At 43.1% G+C, this 24,072-nt stretch overlaps 1 protein-coding gene across 1 annotated transcript in view; it reads left to right on the top strand.

Annotated features, from left to right (window-relative positions):
* The window catches only part of LOC144785417 (UPF0764 protein C16orf89 homolog), a 714,167-nt gene that overhangs the window by 299,416 nt on the left and 390,679 nt on the right, over positions 1-24,072 (top strand). Inside the window, exon 2 of the mRNA XM_078664336.1 lies at positions 1,347-1,496. Within this exon, the coding sequence (XP_078520462.1) occupies positions 1,347-1,496 (150 nt within the window). The remainder of the gene's footprint in view (positions 1-1,346; positions 1,497-24,072) is intronic.

Genomic DNA, 24,072 nt, shown 5'->3' with positions numbered 1-24,072 from the left:
ACGATGCCTGCGGTCCTATGCCTTTCCACGGCGGCATTGCCGCCGTGGAAATGCATACGGTCTTTGCTTTGGGGACCCGTTGCGAGCCCCCAGGGTGAAGTAGGGGGTGGGGGTGCACATGGGGGGAACCTATGGTACCCCCCTGCGTTTTAAAGTACAACATGGCAGGCCCCGCACGGTGCCTGTCATGTTGTGCTTTGAAACGCACAACATGCATTTTTAGCATTGCGGCGGGCGGTCCTTTGAGCACGCGCACCGCAATGTTAAAAATGCGGGATGCACTCGCCACTGTGGCGGGTGCATCCTAATTCCACAGACGGGACCCCCGCCCTTATGGCGGACGGTCCCTTCCTACGACAGAATGGCGGGTGGACAAAGTCCGTCCGCCATCCTAATCGTACCCTTAATTTGTACCCGTGGTTGAAGTTAGTCGGCGCAGTCATTTGAGATAGCCACAGTTATTTTCAGTCCTTAATTCGAGTCAGTGGTTGCAGGTGGAGCCAGCTGAACTCTTTTTAGGGGAAGAGGACTTCTTTTTCATCAATAGCCTTTTACCCAGAATAAGAGCGCGTAAGGCAGAAAAGGAGAAAGGAGGAGGAGCAGAATGTCAGAAAAATGGTGTCAAAGGAAGAAAGCAGGGATGAAAAAGAACCAGCAAGATCCAGATAAAGAGCAAGGAAGTGTATGGTGGTGGATGAAAGAGGCATGAGGGGGAATCAAGACTAATCCTCCTTTATATTCTGCAACCCCTACATTCGGAAACGCTGGCTGCCAGCGACTGAGATTTTAATCATTAGACTTTGACCTAAAGGAAAAGAGAAAAATACAGAAAACGGAAAAGTAGAGGGACGATAAAGATAGAAAAATGAGGAGAAAGTGGGAAACTGGAGACAGAAAAGAACTGTAAGAGTGAGATAAAGAGACAAGGGGCCTTATTTATGAAGGCCTTGCGCTACCGGTGCGTCACTTTTTCCCATTTTAAAAGTGACGCACCGGCGGCACAAGGCCTTCATAAATAAGGCCCGAGGAGTGTAGGGTGGTGGAAGAAAGAGGCACAAATTGTAATCCAGACAAGGCAGCCTTTTCAATTCGGCAGCACCGAATCCAATGGCACCACAACTGCTAAGTAATACTTTTGGCCTATGCACTACTTATCATCATCATCATCATCATCATCATCAACATTATGATTGTTGTTATTATTGTTATTATTATGATTATTAATATTACCATTATTATCATAATTATTATCATTATTATTATTATTATGTTTTTTAACAAGTTATGCACTTGAGGTAATCACAGGAAATGTGATGTTGAGCAAAACCTTTATTTTTGTTCCGCAGAGTGGATCAATCATGCGCTGAAGAAATGGGAAAAAGATCCACAAATGAAATCACAGTGGCAACAGCTTGCCGACATCAGGAGCCAGGTCTCGTCTCTAATTAAAAAAACAATGGATGTTCTCAAGGAAACCGACTCGGTGTACTACGAAGGTAGACACATGAGCTGGATTTTAATTATATTTTCTAATACAATTGTGCCAATAGCAATTCAGTGAAGCCTGGGATTCGAAGGTAACCTCATCCCATGTTTTGTTGTGCTGCACTTCACGTCAAAATTAACATTACCACAAGCCAGTGCATGTTAAATACTATTAAATATTTTTCTGTTTTTTTTATTGCAAGATGGCCAAACCCTATTATGAACAATTTCACAGAAAAGATAATGCATTCACTTTACATTAATGAACTATTTGTGTGACAGTAGACAATGAACATCGACAGATGCCCTCGGTATTTCTAGCTCTCCTAGACTCTATGATAGAGACACACGAACACATTAGATTATCACACTTTGCAGGATTATTGTTCTTGAAATCACGAGAGTTGTCCATTGTACCCCCATTAAATCCTCTGTCTATATTATTCAATTGTCCATGTCTTGTCAGATTTTTGTGCAAATATTGAGAGATGGCAAGTTGTTTCATGCATCGCAAAAGCTAGTTTTGCGATCGCAAATGGCCGATTTTTGCGACTCGCACCGTTTGCGATTGCAAAAAGCTTTGATGCATGTGCTTGAGCGATTTCTAAATATTTCTTAATTGCGACTCACAAATTGCACTCTCCATTTGGACAAACAAACACCCTGTTACACCCCTGAAATCTGCATATGAGTACATCTTGCACACACACATGCCCCAAGGGCATGTGTGTGTGTAAAATGGAACTTTGAAAAATGCACTTTAGTGCATATCTCAAAGTTTTTGCAAATTACCCTGAAGTTCAACTTCATGGTAATTTGCACCCCCTATTAGCAAAATCGCTACTTATTTTACTTTAATGCATTGCATTTAAGGAATCTAAATTTGCGATTCCTTAAATGCAATCACAATTTGAGAACTGGCAATTAATTGTGAATTCTCAAATTGTGAGGGCCTTGACCCTTGATGCATCACAAAAGCTAATTTTGTGATTGCAAACATCCGATTTTTGCAAATCGCACCGTTTGCGATCGCAAAAAGCTTTGATGCATGTGCCAGTATATGTTTATAAAAACCTGAACATAGTGTCCTTTTTTCTGTCTACTAGTCACATCACTTCTCAGCTATAATAAAACATTACCTTGCTGTCCATTGTCCTCGTCACAGACTTTGAAGCACTGGGGTCTAACCTCAACCAACAGAAAGCCAAGCTGTATGCATCTATATGGGAGGACAACATTTTGTTCCTTTTTCAACTTCTCTTTATTGCAGGTTTAGCTCTGATAGAACTGGAGTGCTTTTTCAAGTTCAAAATGATTTATTAGATGAACTTTTCATAAATATAAAAAACACAATACAAAGAATAATACCAAACAATATGGTATAGGTGCATATTATAACATAGGAAATATAGACATCCAGTAATAATGAAAAGAATATCTATACCAGCATTAATACCTACATAGTAGATATAAAAAAGATATTGCACACAAAAAACAAAAACAAAAAAAGGGCTACATTCGATTGATTAATAAAAATTCAAAGAAGCATTTTAAATTGAAGAACATGTGTTGATATAGGAGTCCAAACTTGACCACATATTAGATTTAGAAGAAGTGGAATCACTAGGAAAGTGTGGAAAACAGCATTGCCCACCTCTAAGAAAAATAATCCATTCCCACCATGCATTAACTGAAAGTAAGGTAGCTTCTTTCCAATTGCATGTAATAGATTGATTGCAGTAGAGATAAGAAAGTCAAACAATTTAGAATCCACAGGGGATAGTGTAGATTTAAAAAGAGAGGATTTGAGGATTAAAGTGTGAAAATAAAGTTGTTTGTATCTTAATGATCTGAGATATAATATTCCATATGTCTAGTAAAAACTTGTGAATAATAGAACAATTAAATAATAAATTACATAGGTCACCAGTTGCAGACTTACAATGCCAACCATTTTGAAGTATCTATAAGTTTACCTTTAAATAATTTGTCTGGAGTCTAGAAACATTGGCAACTACTGATCTAATTTGGTCTCCAAAAAAACTAAAATATTTAGGTATAACTTTTACTAATTCAATTTAAGACACAGTTGAAACCGATTGTTCCTCAATTTTAATTAATACCAAAGAGAAACTAGATAGATGGTGTATTCTTCATCTAAATTGGTGGGGACGTATTGAAGCAATTAATATGTCTGTAACTCCTCAAATTCTATATTTATTGTCTATGTTACCCTTCTTTTTCCTGTCCACTTTCTATGCTAAATGATATAAGCTATTCACTAAGTTCATCTGGAATAATAAACCTGCATGAATCAATATTTAGATGTTACAAATGCCAAAATGTGAAGGTGGGGTTGGATTAAAAAAAATTCAGTTTGTGTTCCCCATGGTTCCATAGTATTCCTCCCTCTAATGCACCTAAATGGCTTATCCTGGAGAAAAATATTTTGGCCCCATATCCGTTAACTGCATTGCTTACCATGGCAAATAGTTCTTTTGGTAAAAGCTCCCCCATTATTGCCAATTCTGAAATCGCCCTTTTATCATTTGATAGTAGCTTTTCTATCACTCTGTCTTCCACTAAAAAGGTTTCTCTTTGGTTCAATCCTAAACTTCAATATCATAAGCATATTTCTTTCGGGAACTTATGGATTACTGCTGGTATTTTGTTTGTTGCTGACATTTGTCATTTTGATATGTTTTACACATTTGATGTGATTCAAACTAAATACAACCTATCTTTGTCTGAATTACCCAAATATACATTACTATGTAATACTGTTCTTAATGCTTACCCGCAATTTCTATGTCTCAGTCCTCTGGTATAGAGTTTTGTATTTCTTTGTTTATCCACTCAGGTCATATAGCTTCTAAAGTGTACCAAATACTTACCACTCCTGAATTCCTCCGTCTCACATTTTACTCAAAAATGGTCACCACTTATACATTTTCAATCTACTAACATATCCTTGAGGGATATTCGGAAATCTAGCACAGTTAATTATCTTACGGCTACTCTTATAGAACCATAGTGCTTTTGATGGATGTCATGAATCTTACTGGATCTCATTGGCTTACTGCATCATGTGAAAGGCTGGCTGAGTGACATTATGTGCTGCCTACAACTCCCTTCCTTTAGCTACCCTCTCATCTCAGAAAATCCATCAAGGTCATACAAGTGAAAGACAGAAAGGCCCTACCTGACACAGAAAATCTGCCCTCTTTATCCCCTTATCTTCTCATTATATTTCTCCCCTGCCACCTCGTGCACTCATTAATCCAAATGCATTCCTTCCACTCCATTACTACTCCCCTGCCTCCTCACTCACTCATGAATCAAAAAACATTTCATCCATAATTTTCCTGAGTCTCACTGACACTGTGGTGTCTGTGAATTGAATGTTCGTCCCTCCAGGGCAGTAAACCATGGGCCCTACAAAGGTGTCTACAAATGTCCTTGTATTCCCCCTTAATTGCTTCTGGGTGGATCCTACACATGCTCTACTTAGGTATCTGTTTCAATCTTTGCTTCATTCCCCTTCCTCATCTGTGTGGACATCAGAGACCCACTATTTTGACACCAAGGTATTCCTTGACTTATGTATCCGTCACTCACTGATAGAGTCCTCAGGAGTGAATTTTAGATGCATGAACTGGACATTCAACCATAGCCTCCTTTCATGTGTAAGATGGCACATTTATTTGTCTCACTTGTCTAGTAGTTTTGTTTATGCCCCCCACCCACTGTTTGACTACAATCTAGGTCCTTGAGTACTGGTTGTATTACACTTTATTGAAGTGAACAATATTGACCTACAAAAATATCATGCCCACTGTGTCACCTACCACTACATCATCAAGTTAAGTATACATTTACTACACCTATGTCCACTTCTACTTACCTAGCTGTAGTGGTAGCTATATAGTGGATGAAAAATACAGCGACCCCTGCTACACTACACTATAACAAATGCATGCCTGTGGTTTGCAAATGTAGTCACTCCTCTGTAGCTTCTATTGACCAGTCACTATTTATTCCATTTTATTGTACTTGATTATATTCAGAGCATGTCTGTGTTCGGTCGCCCGTCACTCCTCAGTCGACCCTATGGAGCAGTTCCTCTTCCAGTCTTCAGTCTGCTCACTCACGTGGATCACTCCTCTATCACTCCTGGGTAGAGGGTTTAAGACAGTAACTCGTGCTTTCTATAGACTTCCCCTCTGTTGTTCCTGGGTAACTCCTATTGAACTTCTATCCTGATTACCTAACGGGGCACTCCTATTTGTCCCAGCTAGCGCGAACAAGGATTTCTATGGCTGTATTTCTCATGTACTATTTGTTGCCTCCTGGAGAGAGAGGGACTGAGATCATTTACCATGGTCACTTACCTGTCTGGACAAGGGAACATAAACAGCACTTGCCATGACTTCCTGTATCCAGTGCATTCTGTGGGCTGCCCCCTCTTGCTCATGGGTGAATTCAAAAAAGACTCAATCATTCATGTACAATAATTATTTAATATATACTACATACATTCTATTCCTCACTCATCTTCCTGCCATCACACACTGAGGGACAATGACCTAAGAGATCAAAACACTAGTCACAACACCAAAACGCTTAGCAGGTAGGCCACACTTCAATTCAGCAATGTTCCAACTATGCCCCCTTCCCCGCACCACCACCAAAGGGTAATATGCCATCCATTGACTAATGCGCTTTGATGAATCATTATAGTTAAGAAATGCTTTGTTGGAGAAATTACGGTAAGGTACAATGTCATTCTCGTTTGCGGGTCTGAATGTTGTTTCTTTCAGGCATTCACTTTATACAAAAGTAGAGTATACTATCCTCCATGAATATGTGCCCTGCCAACTATTTAGTTTAAACCTATTTTGAGTCCCCTTGTCCCTACAGTACCTTTTTTTATTCCCTGCTGCAAATGTAGATTTCTTTTACTGTACCAAAATAGGTACTTCAAATCCAGATTTAGGTGGAAATAAGAGTTCCTCCCCAAATTGTAGGGACGAATGCAGTATTATTGTAAGTAAATTACCTCTGATCTTTTTTGGGCTGTATTCTCCACATCAAACATGGCAGAATGAACCCCAGAGAATGTAACTAGAATTCAGGAAGCCCCCAGAGAAAACAGTACAGAAACACTGATTTTTGGACGTAATTCCCAATTTCATAAGTAATAGATCAGAATAGTGCAATTAATTAGAATCCAGGAATTATGAATCCCTACAGTTACCATAACTATCAGTTTGAGCTTCAATGATAACCTGGCAATGAGAGCCTAAGTATGTGAATAACATAACCTAACATAATGTAATTATGCCATTGGGTATCTGTTTTCTTTAGTGCCATATTACTGATGTTCAGAGAAGGACAGTTAAAGTTTTATAGTTTGCATCCTTATTAACCAGTCTTCGTTGAGTAATTTACATCAAACTTAAGTTAAACAACATTCATTACACTAAATCTGAGCATTACATCTTTGATGCAGATTGCTCAAACAGATCAAAAGGCACGTGAGGGTCCCATAACATGTTACTATTAGAAATAGTGGCCTCTAGTTGGCAAGGGTTTGCACCTTTGTCCAAGTAGGGACCCTTCCTTCTAGTCAGGATAATGGAGTTGCATTCCTAAAATAACCCCTGTTCACTCCCTTGGTAGCTTGGAGCAAGCTAGTCACGCTTATCTTAGAGGCAGTGTGTAAAGCATTTGCACATAACCAACAGTTATATAGTTAAAACACTACAAAGTGACACCACACCAGTTTTAGAAAAATATCCAATACTTTATATACCTAAAACAAGACCAAAATGATACAAATGCACAATACAGCATTTAGAAATCTTCAGTAATCAAAATAGACTTGAAAAATAGTCCCTGGAAGTCCATAGCGCCGTCTGGGGCTATCACAGAATTGTGAGCAACAAATGCAAACAGTTCTGTCTGATTGGGTTGTCGTGGGCCAGCAAAGGTGTTGAGAAGACCCGCAAAACAGTACCTTTAGAAATGCAGGGCATCAGCAACCTCTCCATGAGCCCTGAAAGGCTGGCGTCCACAGGCATCGGTTCCAGAGGTCAGTGCAAGAGTCATCGGGCTCTTGAAGTTACAAGCATTGCAGATCAAACTCCTCCCTAATGTAGTCGGGAGCTCCGGCATCTGCAGTTGTCTGGGCTGTGGCGCAAAGTGCAGCGGTGTGACGTGTAGTGCCCTCAGGTCGTGGTTTAGGCAGCGGTTCTGTGACGGTTGTCCAGCGGCGTCCCTGAGACCAGGGCTGTGGTGCGAAGTGATGCGGCACTCGTCGCAGTGCTGGCAGGTCAGGGTGCAAATAGCGACATCGTCCTCTCAGGCAGAGAGTGTCTGTGCTTAGTCCAAACCAGTTCTGTCCTTTCTGGCCCAGCTTCATGGCAGGGGGTGGAGACAGCATTGTGGAAGGCAGACAAGGCCCACTCCGGTGCAAGGAAATCTCCTCCCACTACTCTAAATGCAGTCCAGGTCTATTCAGCCCAGCCCTGACTCATCAGACTCTCTGGAGCTGCTGCACATACCCAGCCTCTGTCACTCCAAAACCAGACAGTCAATCCACATCCTAGCAGAGGCACGCAGAATGGCTAAGCAAGAAAATACCTACTTTCTAAAAGTGGTATTTTCAAAGACAGAATGTAAAAATCACCTTTACTAAAAGATGCAACTTTAGATTCTGAGTTCAGGCATACCAAACTTTATTTTCCTATCTGGTCCCAATGGGAAGTTATATTTATAAGATGCTATAAATTACCTCCCATGCTGCTCCTATGGGCCAGATAGCCTTTCAGTAATGAAAAACGATATTGGCAGTATTTCACTATCAGGACTTGCCACAAACATCAGGGCATGTTCTACCTTTCACATACACTTCACCCTGCCTACAGGGAAACCTTGCGCCTACATGTACAAAAAGGGAAGGGTAGGTGCTGGCAAATGGGCGCACTTGCCAAGTCGACATGGAAGTACTAGACTGCACACAGACACCGCGGTGGCAGGTCTGAGTTACCTTTGAAGGGTTGCTTGTGTGGGTGGCACAACTAGTGCTGCAAGCCCACTAGCAGCATTTCATTTACAGGTCTTGGGCACAACCAGTGCACTGTACTAGGGACTGGCTAGTAAATCAAATAACCAATCATGGAATCACCAATCCATAACAACAATTTACAACAGGAGCACTTGCACTTTAACACTGAACAGCAGTGAGCAAGTGGGCAGAGACACTAAACCAGCAAAAACAGAGTCAAAACCGGGAGGTCAGAAAACAAAAAGATAGGGGAAACACACCAAAAGATGCCAAGTCTAACAGTTACCCTTGCAAATGATTTGAGTTTTTCCGTTTAAAAATGTATCAGTGCATAAATCCAAAAGCACTGTACAAAATTACCGAAACTTTTAAGGTAATTTCCTGATCTTTCTTGGTTTAGGGAAATTTTGTGCAGCTGTTTTCGACATATAATGCAAAGTGTTGCTTCTATTGGGCACGAACCATCTCAGCATATGTTTGTCAATGTTAAAAATCCCAGAAAAATAATGTTTAAAAGACAGAATTCATTAAGGAGAGACATTGTCATGTGAAAAAGATCATGAGCAGAACGATTCATACTAGAATTGGTTGTGATGGTTGTGATGATCGGAGTTTGTGAATATATGACAGGGTTCAGATAAAAAGCTGTAAAGAAAACACAAAATACCATGGGGCATATTTGTCATTATATGGCTTCGCCCTTGTGCCACGCAAGGGGGCGCAAGGGCAACGCAACAACAGACTCAGATTTATCACGCCTCGCAAGGCCTTGTGTGGCCCTGCATGGCATTACTCTGCCCCAGGAAGGTGCTTTTGGGTGTAGCGGGGGTATTCCCACGCATCCACCTATGGATTTTGGCATATTCCCAGATTTAACAATAGTGGTAGAACTGGGAATGCATCAAAATGCTATGCCTCCCTTGGGTGGCCAGTGGAGGGGGGTAACGAGGAGGAATATCTTAATTTCACCTAATTTTTCCCTCAGAGGAAAATGCCTCTCAGAATTGTTTTGCAAAGGTGCCTGCATTGGTGCTTGGCAGCCAAATATGCTGCAGGAATTTAATGTACTATATAATTTTAAATACGGCGCCTTTCTGCCCTTTCACACAGCACATCAAGGTGGCTTGCTTTACGTGAAAGTTTGATAAATATACCCCCAGGAGACCTTTCATGTTCCGGTTTTCTACACGGGTGCAGAAGATATATATGCATTCCTTTTTGTTGTATTAAGGGCATACATTACCTCGAATTAGCGCATGTTTTGCTGACAGCAAAGCTCAGAAAAACAGTGCAAGAAGTGCCTCTTTGTGATTCCGATATCTGATGCCATCCAGATTGCACTAACTCGAAAATATTTTTGAGGTAACTGGGTGCTCAAGATCCCCCCTAAAAAACCCAGAAAGCGCACAGATCCCTACTTCGCTGGCACAAAGCAGAAAACAGTGTCATTATGATAAGTCAGCATGGAGGAAGCCTTCACTGTAGTGGACCAACATGTTAACTCTGACCTGTTAAAATATAGTTTGCCTGATAGAAGGAAGACAGTGCGTTGGTAAAAGACAGTTCACAAACAATAGATAAAACACATATGTGTTTGGCGTAGGAGAAGCCCACACCATGGCAGGCCAATATGTCAATGCAAACATCATGTGGGACAGCATTACATAAATATATAAACAGATAACCTAAACAAATATCACCAGCTACACATTTCGGGCATGACAACAAACATACCAAGAAATACAAAGGAAATCATTTTAATTATTGTATTATTGTGAACAATGCTTAGAACACACAAAGGCAAGAGATATGGGGATGCAAATAGATGCTGGATAATATTTAAAAGATGGTGCTGGGGCGATGGAGATATGCTGAGGCTGTGAAGAGATTCTGAAGAAGCAATTAGATATCATGGTTCTGAGGAAAATCTGGTTTGGGGAAAAATGAAGGAATTAATGAAAGATGAAGAGACCAAACCAAGGGAGAGATGATAGTGCGGTGGAAAGTGATGAGGGTTGGTTGGAGATGACTGTGGTTTGGAGAGATAAGAAGTTGTGGATAAATGAGGAAGTCCTAGAAAGATGGAGCAGGGAAATACAAAAATGTAGGATCTGTGAAGAGATAAAAGCTGTTTTTAGACCTGAACCGCTTGGTTGGTATCCCTTGCACTTTTTCCCTTCACCCCTACTGTTCTTCTAAATTCCAAATTCGTTTTTGTTGGCTTTAGGGCTATGAACTAACCAGTGCTAAAGTGTGTGAGCTCTCTCCCTAAAACTTGGTAAAATTGGCCTACACTTGAATGGCACATTTAATTTACTTGTAATTCCCTATTATATGGTACCATATGTTCCCAGGGTCTGTAGGGTAAATGCTACTAGTGGACCTGCAGCACTCATTGTGCACCCACTTCAGGAGCCCTTTATTTGTTTGTGTTATAATTCTTTATTAGTCTTTTGCAATACAAATTACAAATACTATAGCATGAACCATACACTTAGAATGGATGAAAAAACAAGTGCTTTAATAGAGTACTATGCTTTTATATGATTAATAAATGACAACTTCATTTTAATATATATTAAATGGAAAATTAGAAGTAAAATATGTAAATTGCAATTTTACATAAATCAAATCAGATGTAGCCTAAAGTTTAGATATGGCTATTTATAAACGTGCTGGGAAAATTCTCCTAACTCACTTATGAATATGTAAATTTAATTCAAAAGCCATAAATAAGCATGGGCGTAAAATCCGTTCCGCTCGCGGATTTTGCGGATTTTCGGTAAATTCGCAATCCGCGAACTCTCGCGAACTTGCCGAAAATTCGTAAAATCCGTGCGAAGCGGATTTTTTGCTTGGTCGCACTTGCCAACTAGAATACTATACAATTTCGCGGGAGTAAACACTTGCGAACACGTAGATACTTTTTGTGGATGCTGCTGGATATTTGGATTTTTGCAAAACTGAAAGCACTCAGCAGGTGCAAAAGTTCAATCTTATCAATAGTAACCATTCCCTGTAGTGCTTCCTGAGGGGCCCCTTCAGAGTTCATTTGCCTACTTGCAACTATTCTATGACCCTGCTCTGACCCTCACAGCAGGCTCAGAGAATAGCTACAAGTATACAACAAAGGTCCTGTTAAATAAATTACACTGCAACAGAAAGCAATTACAGACAAAACTGAAAGCACTCAGCAGGTGCAAAAGTTCAATCTTATCATTAGTAACCATTCCCTGTAGTGCTTCCTGAGGGGCCCCTTCAGAGTTCAGTTGCCTACTTGCAACTATAGGCCACAAAGGTCCTGTGAAAAAAAAAATGCACTGCAACAGAAAGCAAATTACAGATAAGGAAGCAGGTGCCAGCCAGACTGGAAGTTTAAATTCAGTGACACATTAATCAACCCCAAATTAATTCATGTCAGTTGAAGCAGGGCAGGTGTGCTTGCTTTTTTTCACCCCCATAATCTACAGTGATAAACCAACCAGAGGGTGGCAGTGATGTACCAGAGGTGGCATGGGTGTACCAGAGGGTGGCAGTGGTGAAACAGAGGGTGCTGTGAACCTGTGATGATGAACCAGATGTAGAAACAACATAGTCGCGGCCGTTGCGAGCCGACAAGTAAGTTCGCAATTGCGAACTGGCACAGAACCCTCGCGAACTGGCAGAAATCCTTGCGAACACAAAAAAAAAGAAAATCTGCAAATTTGCGAGAGTTCGCGGATTTTGCGGATTGCGAATCCGTAAATACGCAAGTTCGCGGATTGCCAATTCGCAAAATCCGCCCATGCTTAGCCATAAATAACAGTAGTATAAGAAGAGATTATAATAACGCACACATATGTGTCTTTTTTAACATTAACTTGAAATTTGAGTATACAATTTAAAACCATTGAGCTATTCTAAATATATTATTGCATTTACTGCGAGTTCATATCTGAAAAGTAATAAGAGGTATAAAAAAGTGTGCTTGCAGAAAAGAAAGAAAAGAAAAGGGGAAGAGCAAGAAAAAAGAAACAAGCATTGGAAATGCAATAGGTCTCGCATTAGGAAAGTTTGAGCTATTGGTCTTATAAATGACTTTTTTTTTAAATTTATGTGTTGTTTTTTAAAATATCTAAATTAATAGCTTTGTCATTTACAATGCCAATAGTTATAACTTTCGCGAATGTGACACCTCTAGCATTTGTAATGCAACATGTTTTGTATTTACGTGACTTAGATGTATTGATATTACAAATAACAATGGCTTTTAACTTTTTTAAATAAATATTACTTAAATAAAAGTGGTTGTAATTTATAATGGCAATAGCTTAAACTTTTGTAAATAACTTTAGTGAAGATTATGTTCAGTGTATTTTATTGTGACGAAAATCCAAGAACAGAAGTGAAATATTAACATCTTTTTTGACATTTGTTATAAAGCTTGAAACATTGAGAGAACATATTTGAACCAGTGATGCAGTGGTGATGCTGAGTGATGCTGTGGTTGCGCTGAGTGATGCTGTGGTTTGCGCTGAGTGATGCTGTGGTTGCACTGAGTGATGCTGTGGTTGCACTGAGTGATGCTGTGGTTGCACTGAGTGATGCTGTGGTTGCACTGAGTGATGCTGTGGTTGCACTGAGTGATGCTGTGGTTGCTCTGAGTGATGCTGTGGTTGCACTGAGTGATGCTGTTGTTGCGCTGAGTGATGCTGTGATTGCGCTGAGTGATGCTGTGTTTGCGCTGAGTGATGCTGTGGTTGCGCTGAGTGATGCTGTGGTTGCGCTGAGTGATGCTGTGGTGGTGCAGAGTGGTGCTGTGGTCGTGCTGAGTGGTGCTGTGGTGGCGCATAGTGGTGCTGTGGTGGCACAGAGTGGTGCTGTGGTGGTGCAGAGTGGTGCTATGGTGGTGCAGAGTGGTGCTGTTGTGGTGCAGAGTGGTGCTGTGGTGGGGCAGAGTGGTGCTGTGGTGGTGCTGAGGTGGTGCTGAGTGGGAGATGGGGAGAGGGAAAAAAAGGAGAGCAGGGAGAGGGAGAGGGTAAAGAGATGGAGAGAGGAGAGAGAGGGGGAGAGAGGAGAGAGAGAGGGGGAGAGAGGAGAGAGAGAGGGGGAGAGACGGAGATGGGGAGAGAGGAGAGGGAAGAGAGGGAAAGGGAGAGAGGGAAGTGAGGGAAAGGGAGAGAGGGAAAAGGAGAGAGGGTAGAGGGAGAGAGGGAGGAGAAGAAGAGAGGAGGAGGAAGAGAGTGAAGGACGGAGGAGAGAGAGAGGGGAGGGAGAGAGGGAGAGAGAGAGGAGAGCAGGCAGAGGGGGAGATGGGGAGAGGGAGAAAAAGGAGAGCAGGGAGAGGGAGAGGGTAAAGAGATGGAGAGAGGAGAGAGAGGGGGAGAGAGGAGAGAGAGGGGGGGAGAGAGAGGGGGAAAGAGACGGAGAGAGAGGAGAAGGAAGAGAGGGAAAGGGAGAGAGTGAGAGGGAAGTGAGTGAAAGGGAGAGAGGGAAAAGGAGAGAGGGTAGAGGGGGAGAGGGAGGGGAAGAAGAGAGGAGGAGGAAGAGAGCGAAGGACGGAGGGGAGAGAGAGGGGAGGGAGAGAGGGAGAGAGAGAGTGGAGAGCAGGCAGAGGGGGAGATGGGGAGAGGGAGAAAAAGGAGAGCAGGGAGAGGGAGAGGGTAAAGAGATGGAGAGAGGAGAGAGAGGGGGAGAGAGGAGAGAGAGAGAGGGGGAGAGAGAGGGGGAGAGAGACGGAGACGGGGAGAGAGGATAGGGAAGAGAGGGAAAGGGAGAGAGTGAGAGGGAAGTGAGGGAAAGGGAGAGAGGGAAAAGGAGAGAGGGGAGAGAGGGAGGAGAAGAAGAGAGGGGGAGGACGAGAGCGAAGGACGGAGGGGAGAGAGAGGCGAGGGAGAGAGGGAGAGAGAGAGGAGAGCAGGCAGAGGGGGAGATGGGGAGAGGAAGAGAAAGGAGAGCAGGGAGAGTGAGAGAGCAGGGAGAGGGAGAGGGTAAAGAGAGGGAGAGAGGAGAGAGAGGGGGCGAGAGAGGGGGAGAGAGGAGAGAGAGACGGAGAGAGAGAGAGGAGAGGGAAGACAGGGAAAGGGAGAGAGTGAGAGGGAAGTGAGGGAAAGGGAGAGAGGGAAAAGGAGAGAGGGTAGAGGGAGAGAGGGAGGGGAAGAAGAGAGGGGGAGGACGAGAGAGAAGGACAGAGGGGAGAGAGAGGGGAGGGAGAGAAGGAGAGAGAGAGGAGAGCAGGCAGAGGGGGAGATGGGGAGAGGGAGAAAAAGGAGAGCAGGGAGAGGGAGGGAGCAGGGAGAGGGAGAGGGTAAAGAGATGGAGAGAGGAGAGAGAGGGGGAGAGAGGAGAGAGAGGGGGAGAGAGGAGAGAGAGAGGGGGAGAGAGGAGAGAGAGAGGGGGAGAGACGGAGACGGGGAGAGAGGAGAGGGAAGAGAGGGAAAGGGAGAGAGGGAAGTGACGGAAAGGGAGAGAGGGAAAAGGAGAGAGGGTAGAGGGAGAGAGGGAGGGGGAGAAGAGAGGTGGAGGACGAAAGCGAAGGACGGAGGGGAGAGAGAGGGGAGGGAGGGAGAGAGAGGGGAGGGAGGGAGGGAGGGAGAGAGGGAGGGAGAGAGAGAGGAGAGCAGGCAGAGGGGGAGATGGAGAGAGGGAGAGCAAGAAGCGAGTTCCTCCTGCAAACTAGCTTGAAAAGCCAGAGCTCGGGGTGTGGTGGGTTGAGTCTGCACGGGCCCACCATGCCGAGCAGCTGCAGCCCTGGCAGGGCGATGTAGTAAAAGTCTGTGCGAATCCTGTAAATATAGTACCTTTTCAATTTCCCTGGGACTGTACTTCATTACATGGTGTTCACAGCAACAAACAATATGAGAGTGGGGGCCAGTGACGGATGGCACGCTGTTCCTTTAAATCCTTTCAAAAACATTTTATCAGTACTAGCCTTCAGAATGTCAATCCAAGCAAACCAATTTTGTGCAGCCATAAAATCAGGATTTAGGAGGATGAAGAGGGGTGAAACTCCTACGGTGTGAAGTCTCTGTGCATGCACTGTCCAGACACAGCAATGTATTTAAAGAGTAGATCTCTTTATTACAGCCGCATGCTGCAGAACTCTTGTAGGCACAAACACAAGTAATGAAAAAAAAAAAATAAGCAAGTGCAGCCAAAGCGGACAGCGCTTGTGCAACTAATTAAATAAATAAATATAAAAGCACGGCCAAAGCAGACCACGCTTGTGCAACTGATTAAATAAATAAATAAACTAGGGCAGTGCAGCAATAAAATCAGGGTTTAGGAGGATGAAGAGGGGTGAAACTCCTACAGTGTGAAGTCTCTGTGCATGCACTGTCCAGACACAGCAATGTATTTAAAGAGTAGATCTGTTCATTACAGCCGCATGCTGCAGAACTCTTGCAGGCACAAACGGAACTAAGGAAAAAAAAAAAAACTAGACACGGAACCAAGCGCATCCGAAGCGGACCGCGCTTGTACAATTTAGTAAATAAATAAATGAATACCTCCGTAGGTCGGAACGCTCCAATGGCTAGGGCAGTGCAGCAATAAAATCAGGACTTATGAGGTGAAGAGGGTTGAAACTCCTACAGTGTGAAGACTCTGTGCATGCACTGTCCAGACACAGCAATGTATTTAAAGAGGTCTAGCTAGCGTCCGACAGCCTCTAAATTCGTGTATGGTGGTTTGGGCGGGGGGCGAACTCAATGTGAAGCAGACAGATCTCCAGCAGTTTAAGCAGCGAATGAACGCATGAATCCCCGATCAATGGACGAGAAGGATTCTTAGCCAGGTGCAAGTGCACATGCAGCCAGAACACCCTATAGAGAGGCTGGGGCATTTCACAGATGTCCACCATGCCACCACATGCCAGCATACATTAATATACAGGTCACCCACTACTACGAAGCAAAATGCAAACAAGACGGAGGGCATTGCTGTGGGGAGGGGGGAGGAGAAATGCGACACGGCGGGCAGGGGAGGGGGCGGAGCGGGGAGAGCGGTGATGAGGGTGTGAAGCAGCAGGGGCCTTTGAAGTGAAGCTAAGCTTCACTTCAAAGGTGTGGGAGGAGTGCGGCTGAGGGAACAGATGGCGATTTGATGATGTGCACGCGCATTTTAGGTCAATGCGCTTGCGCATTGACCTAAAAGCGCACGGGCACAGCACCAAATTGCCAGTTAGTTAAAGTCTGTTTAAAGCCCTATAGTCTCGCTCCGCTCAATGCGCATGCGGATTGATAGGTCACGAGACCTAAAAAACAGATGTGGAAATGAAAAAGATATGGCGGTATGTCATTAAAAGCAAAATATGCTTTAAAATAGAAACTTGATAAATTAAAATGCGGAATGGGAATTGAAGCCGCATCTGGTATAATAATAATCATATAAAGAATAAATAATAAATAAAGTGAAACAGAGTAGTTCCCAGACCTCTATGGAACTATGTAAACATGTATGAGAGTTTGATGGCTGTGAGAGGTGATCTTAACGGTAGAAGATCTCCATTCTCAATCTTGCCCACATTGGTCGCTTTCTACATGCAAGAAACGATCCCAGACTTGCAGAAATAAATCCGTCTGGTCTTGAATATTATAAATAACTCTTTCATGGGAGGCAGTATGTATCATGGCTACCAGCCAGGACTGTTGTGATGGTGGGTTTGGTGATTTCCATTGTCGTAATATACATATTTTAGCGGTGGCTAGTGCTGTGTGCATAAGATGCCGTTGTGGTTTGGAGAGGCTCGGTAACCTTGTAAATCATGTAAGAGAATGGTGGCGGGTATAAGTGAGAGATGTATAGGTAGTGTATTATTTAAAATTTGGCCTATCTAAGACCAATAGGATTGAACCATAGGACAATTACATATAATGTGAGTCAGATCACAACCAACAGCAGCGCACCTCCAACAGTTGGTGTTTGGAAGCAACCCTGTACTGTGTAAGAAAGCAATAAACGGGTTTGCCGTCTGATATGAAGATCTCTGGATAAAGGCTGTGAAAACAGATGTGATGTAAGCATCTTGTATAAACCAGATGTAATTCCTTTATGCTTCGCCCAAGTGTGCAGATATGATACTACTGGTGAAGATTGGAGTGATGAGATCCTAGACTCCTATTTAAACAGTTACGGAGTTGTGTGTAGTTGCTGCACCAGAAGATCAAACTTTTCTGATAGTTGTTCAAAAGATTTGATGCGTCCTTCATGGAGAAGCTGGTCTAATGTGAAAATACCTGCTGCTTCCCACCTGAGCCAGGATAATACTTTTCCTTTGAAGCGGATTCCTGCATTATTCCACACAGGGGCTTTCTCGTGTATACACGGGTTAGAGCCCATCGGACGATGTGCCCTTTGCCAAGTTTTGCGCATTGCAGACAGTAATAGATTATTAGGGTCAAGTCTGTTTGTTCCTGTCCCATACAAGGCTGAAAGGCCCACTTCTGTGAATAGGAGGTGTCGTTCTATTTGCCCCCATTGTGGTGTATCAAAGATGTCCGTTAACATGTACGTCACTTGGGATAACTGCAATGCAAGGGTGAAATGTTCTATTGATGGGAGAGACAACCCTCCATGAGAGTGATGTGCTTTCAGCTTTGTCACAGCTAAGCGGGTTTTTGTTGATCCCCATACGAAAGATTTATTCTTAGAATTTATATTATGCAATGTGGACAAATGAATCTGAAGGGGAAGCATTCCACGTGTGTAAATAAAACATGGAAGGGTTACAATTTTCACACCTTGTACCCGACCCCACATGGATAATTCCAGTATCTTCCACTTTTCAAAGTCATGCTGCATCTGGGTCAGTATAGGGCTTAAATTGTCTGGAACCATTCCTTCTGTCCTTCTGTTCCTTTGTTCACCAAAATACCTAGGTATTTGAGTCGTGAAGATTGCCAGTGAAAGGGGTAACCTTGTATAGCTGCTTTTGTGGTGCCATCTGATATGAGCAGTGTTTCACTTTCATCCCAATTTATTTTGTATCCAGAGAAAGAGGACAAATTATCTATGATCTGGAGTAGTGATGGTAGTGCACGAGACAGTGACAGTGAGCAGGATATCGTCAGCATATAATAAAGCTTAGATTGTCCCACGGGAAGAGGAATGCCCACAACGTTGGTCAACTGACGAATTATGGCAGCTAGGGGTCTATAGCCAAAAGAAATAAAAGAGGGGAGAGGGGACCCCCCTGACTAGTTCCTCTGCATATTTGGAATGGGTCTGACACAAATCCTTCACAATTAACCTGCACAGTGGGATTCTCATATAGCAGTCGCACCTTGGCTATTAAATTGGTCTCCTACGCCGAATTGCTCTAAAACTTTAAAACGATATTCCCATTCAACGCAATCAAATGCTTTTTCTGCGTCAAGCGATAATACCAGCGCATCATCCTGAAGAGATCTTGCAAACCAAACAGTATGGGCCAAAGTGCCCAAATGATTTATTGAGGAATACCCTGGCACAAATCCCACTTGTGTGGGATGAATTAAAGAGGGTAAGACTTTGCGAAGTCGAGAGGCTAAGATGCTAGCTAATATTTTAATATCACAATTTAGGAGTGAAATGGGGCGACAACTGCTGCAAAGCAAGGGATTTTTACCCGGTTTAGGTAAAACTGCTATTACTGCTTTATTTGAAATGCATCGTAAGGAAGCGCCACAGTCTGCTTCTTGAAAAGCGGCGTGTAGAGTATCGATTATCCACTGACCTGACCCGCAATAAAATTCAGCTGGAAAGCCGTCTTCACCTGGTGCTTTGTGGTATGGAAGTTTGGCTATTGCTTGCAAGATCTCTTCTTTGCCGATTTCCCCCTCAAGGAATACTCTTCCCTCATCTGAGAGATGAGGCACTTGTGCTTCAGCAAGAAAAGAGGTCATCATATCCCTATCCATACCTATAGAGGTATGTATAGTAAGAAGCAAATTCATTAACAATATTCCTGGAGTCGGGTCAACATGACTCCTCCAGCAGATTCAATGGCTGATATGTCCATAGCAGCCTCTCTCTGGTGCAACAGAACCGCCAAAAGTCTTCCTGCCTTTTCCCCTTGTTCATAGTGTCTGCCCTTCATTTTTTGTAAAGCGTATTCTGCCTTAGATGTAAAAAGACTGTTTAGTTCCATACAGGCTTGTTCTACAGACTTACGATCATGTATAGATGGCCTTGTGGTGTATAGATGGGAGTATGACTCAATTTCCTGTTCTAGCTCTTTCTGTCGAGCAGCATTTTGTCTATTGGCCTGCGCTGCATCTCTCATAAATTGGCCCCGTATGGCAGCCTTAGCTGCCGCCCAGTGAGTCCTATTGGAACCAACAGATCCCTGGTTGGTAGAGAAATAAGTTTAAAGATGTTCCTGTAACTGGGATTTACTTTTAAGAGTTTTATGGCTTTGAGTATTAATGCTCCATGGTTTACATCCTGGCTTGGTTATTCCTATTTGCAAAGATATTAGGACCTGGGAATGATCAGAGATTGACACTTCCAGAAAATGGGAGTCCTGAACTAATTGGACCACATTTTGTAAGTCTAAAAAGTAAACCAGTCTAGAGAGAGTTCAATGAGTAGAGGAAGAAAATGTATACTCGGTGTCTGCCGGATGAGAACGACGCCAATGGTCTATCAGGCCATTATATTCAAGTATATAACCCATCAAGGTTCTATCTGTGGCATTATTCTTGTCAAAGGAACTGGTTCGATCCAGAACTGGATCTCTTGCTAGAGTCCAGTACCCACCTATAAGGTATTGCGTCGCATTAATTTCTGTTAGTAAATGGTTCAGTTGTTCCGTCGGGAATAATGACCGCACAACGAGAGAAGAAATAGCCATCACCACACACTCTTCCGAACAAATCCAGGTGAGCTATCAACAGCGCGACAGACTAAACTTCCGCATAATCTGGTTGAACGTCAAATGAGGGTGTATTGTGTTTCAAACCAAAAGAGTTTTTAATTTGTGCATGATTAGACAACGGTTTGCGTCCTCGAACGCTTCCCAAGGTCGGTTTTTCAAATTTTCTCAGCTTGTTGAGTTAAACACTTTTGTTTAACCATGGCACGTTCTGTCACTTTACCACAACACATTTGTGCTCTGCAATAGATATCCATTCGCCCTTCTGAATTATGATTAACTTGTTCACGTCATAAGTCCGGTTTCTCACATTCACATACCTTCCTGAGCTACTTCATATTTTTTACACTTACCACGAAACATGGCATGGGCACATACCAAATGAGCACTACAAGCATTATGAAATAAAAGCATGCATTTGTGTTAAAAAGTATCATTACACTGGAAATGTCCTCTATGTTTGCAGATAATAATCCCCTGATGAAGGGTTTGGCCCGAAATGCATTGGGCACGGGAAACCAAATTATGAATTAATGGAATATGTCATATCACTGAAGAAAGTTATATGCCATAAAAGATGAACGACAAATAATAAAAAATCATGTGAAAAATTCCTTTTGAAGAGAGATTACATTATTGAAAGCATAAACAAGTGCAATTGGAGATGTCCTCCCGCCCAGGGAGCAACGCAAACCAAGTATTTAGCACATCCTCTTACTCAGGAGAATTTACCAATTAGCACAAACCAATTAACGAAAACAACCTTACACACCAGGTGTGCGAAGTCCTTCCCCATTTGGATATAATCACTACTGTGAGTAACATATAATGGATGTACCTATATTAAGATTTTGAACCTAATAAGCATTTCACATGAATATAGGCAGAATTACAGTTATAAGTATAATTATGACCGCTGGGATAACGAAAACAATAATGATAATGGAATGAATCAATACTCATTTGCTCCGTTTGTGAATATGACTTTCTTTCAGAATGTAATAATTAGATATCGCTCAGTCTCTGATGTGAGGATTTGAATAGAATCATGGTGAGGATATTGGCTATAGTAGCATCTTGGATCATAACTATACGCTGCTATGACTTATTGCTCATCCAAAGTAAATTTTAAGGGGGCAAGTGATTTATCTCTATGTTGTTCCTTTGTGAAGGTAGATACTGTTTGCAAGGCCGTGGTTTTGTCTTCACATGTGCGATTGATTCGCTCAAGTTCTCTGTCTCGAGATGCGGTTGTACTATCTATGCGCCCAGGCGCCTTTTGCCTCCTACTGGATTTTGGCGCCACCGTATACGCCTCATGTGGCGCTTGAGGCAGGAGCAGTGTATCCGCTACCCTTAAAGGCGATGATAGTGAATTCGCACTCGGTATATGGGAAAGGTGAAGTGGACACGGTGCAATGTACTTCTAAAGCTTGGAGGGAGCTGGGCAAACGTTCAAACAGGCTACCGCTGTATGCGCCAGCCATGCCCTTGCTGCATCATGCTGATGTCTCAGTGTCAAGCGAAGTGGGGGCTTTGCAGCTGTTGCAAGGTGCTGGGGTGCACACCATGGGAGATACTTTTCCGGCTGCCCAGTTTCTTCCTTTACAAACCTTATTGGAACGGGTGACTCATGGGACCATGGCTACTTTTATTTATGTCCAGTTGCGTGCTGCGGTGCATGATTTATATTCCTCTTTCCCTGCAGAGCCACCTGTGCTGGGTGCACTACAGATGCTATATACGACGACTAGTCGGGTGAAATTAGTCTCAAGGTTGTACCGAGCGTCACAGGAGGATGAGGGAGGAGTAGGTGCGGCTGCGAGAACCAGGTGGGATGCATGTTTGCCTGAACCTCTGACGGATGATGAATGGTCCGAATGCTGTTCTATGACTGGCAACTTCGCAGCTAATGGTAATTTTTGACTCATACACTATACATTTTTGCAGCAATGGTACTATACACCGGCACAACTGGCCAAGTATGGTCTCCGTGATTCGGCTGTCTGCTTGCGATGTGGGATGGATGGAGCTGATTTTATGCACTTGGCGTGGGGGTGCGCACATGTATTTGCGTTTTGGACGGATGTGACGGCAATGTTATCTGAAATGACTTCGGTGGAGATTGCTAACGACCCACGCATATGTTTGCTTGGTATGGCCTCTGGTGTACCGGTGGGAATGAGACGTTTGGTGATCTTAGCGTTGCAGATTGCCAAGCGCAGAGTGGCAGTTTGTTGGAGTGGAAGGCGGGCACCGATGTTAAAACCTGGTTACAAGACTTGGCATATTGCCGTGATCAGCTGACTTGCTATTATGAAGAACTCCCTTCTGCCTCGCGCCCACGCGATGTTTGGGGCCCATACACTGCTTATATACTGTCCAAAGTCCCTGATGACTGATGAGCCACGCTTCCTCTCTTTGTAATACCTGGTCGCTGCTATCCAGCCACTGTAGGCTTGAGTGAAGCCCTCTGCCTTGTTGTTAGGATGGTACTTGTCACGCCTGTATTATTGTGTGGCGTAACGCTGACACGCTGGACTCTGGTACCACTTACTCCCGCCTTCATAACCTTGTATTATGCTATTTCCTTACCTTAAGCATTTCGTCATTGTACGGAGTGAGACTGATGCCACGCCAGAAATATACCTGATGTCAACGTATTCCTCACCCTAGCTGTCCACTGTTCTATTTCACACTGTCCGCTGTCCTGCTCGAATCCCTGGGGATGTGGGGGGGGGGGTGTTCAATAATACAGTTGTTTCTACCATTTGTAAAAACCTAAGACTGTTTGGATCTTCTACATTAGATATGCAGGATGTGGATATATTATTTTGATGTTGTTATGCCGCCAGACCGTTGGTTATTGGCTGAAAGGCTGTGTAACGCTGCTTGGATATATATGCCTTTGACTACTTTGCGGCCGGCCCTTATTGGGTTGTAGGCCTGATGCTGTGTTCTTGCATTACGGAACAATAAAGGTCTTTAAAAAAAAAAAAAGTTCTCTGCCTCGAGGATGAGTGTTACTAGTATTCCGACGTCTACTGTGTAGTACTTGCTGATATGGTCTAGAATCCTGATGAGCCTGGTCTGTAGATATATGCTGAATGTCCATGCCCGGTGTTTTCATGCTGTCCAAAAAGGTCTGTAGGTCTTCGGGATTATAAAAGTCTTTTGACTCTCCATTTTTGGTGATACCAAAGCGGGCAGGCTCAAATAGGCCATATTTGATGTCCATTTGTCGCAGTTGAGGTCTGATGGAGAGAAAAGCTTTTCGTATTTCATTAGTTTCTCTGGAGAAGTCCGCTGCCATGCGAATTTCATGGCCATCATATATAAATGAGCCTTGTGTACGAGCTGCAGATAATAGCTGTCGTGTTTGGTCATGCCTTAAAAAGGATGCAATGAGGGATCTTGGGCGAATAGTCATGTCTTTTCGTGGAGGACCAATACGATGTGTGCGCTGAATTTCAAGCAGTGGATCAAAGGTAAAACCAGTCAGTTTTGAAAGAATATCACATAAGAATGCTCTAGCATTCTGTCCTTCAATTTTTTGGGGAAATACAAAAAAACAAATATTATCTCTTCTGCTACGATCTTCCAGATCCACGGGTTTGCTGTGCAGAAGCAACAGCTCCTGATCTCTGCTTTGGACAGAGTCAAGATGGCTCTCTACTACTGTTAA

This window comes from Lissotriton helveticus, chromosome 10 (genome assembly GCF_964261635.1).
Source record: "Lissotriton helveticus chromosome 10, aLisHel1.1, whole genome shotgun sequence".
NCBI lineage: Eukaryota > Metazoa > Chordata > Amphibia > Caudata > Salamandridae > Lissotriton > Lissotriton helveticus.
The sequence above is the reverse complement of the archived record's forward strand: the minus strand, read 5'-3'. Positions and strand labels throughout refer to the sequence as shown.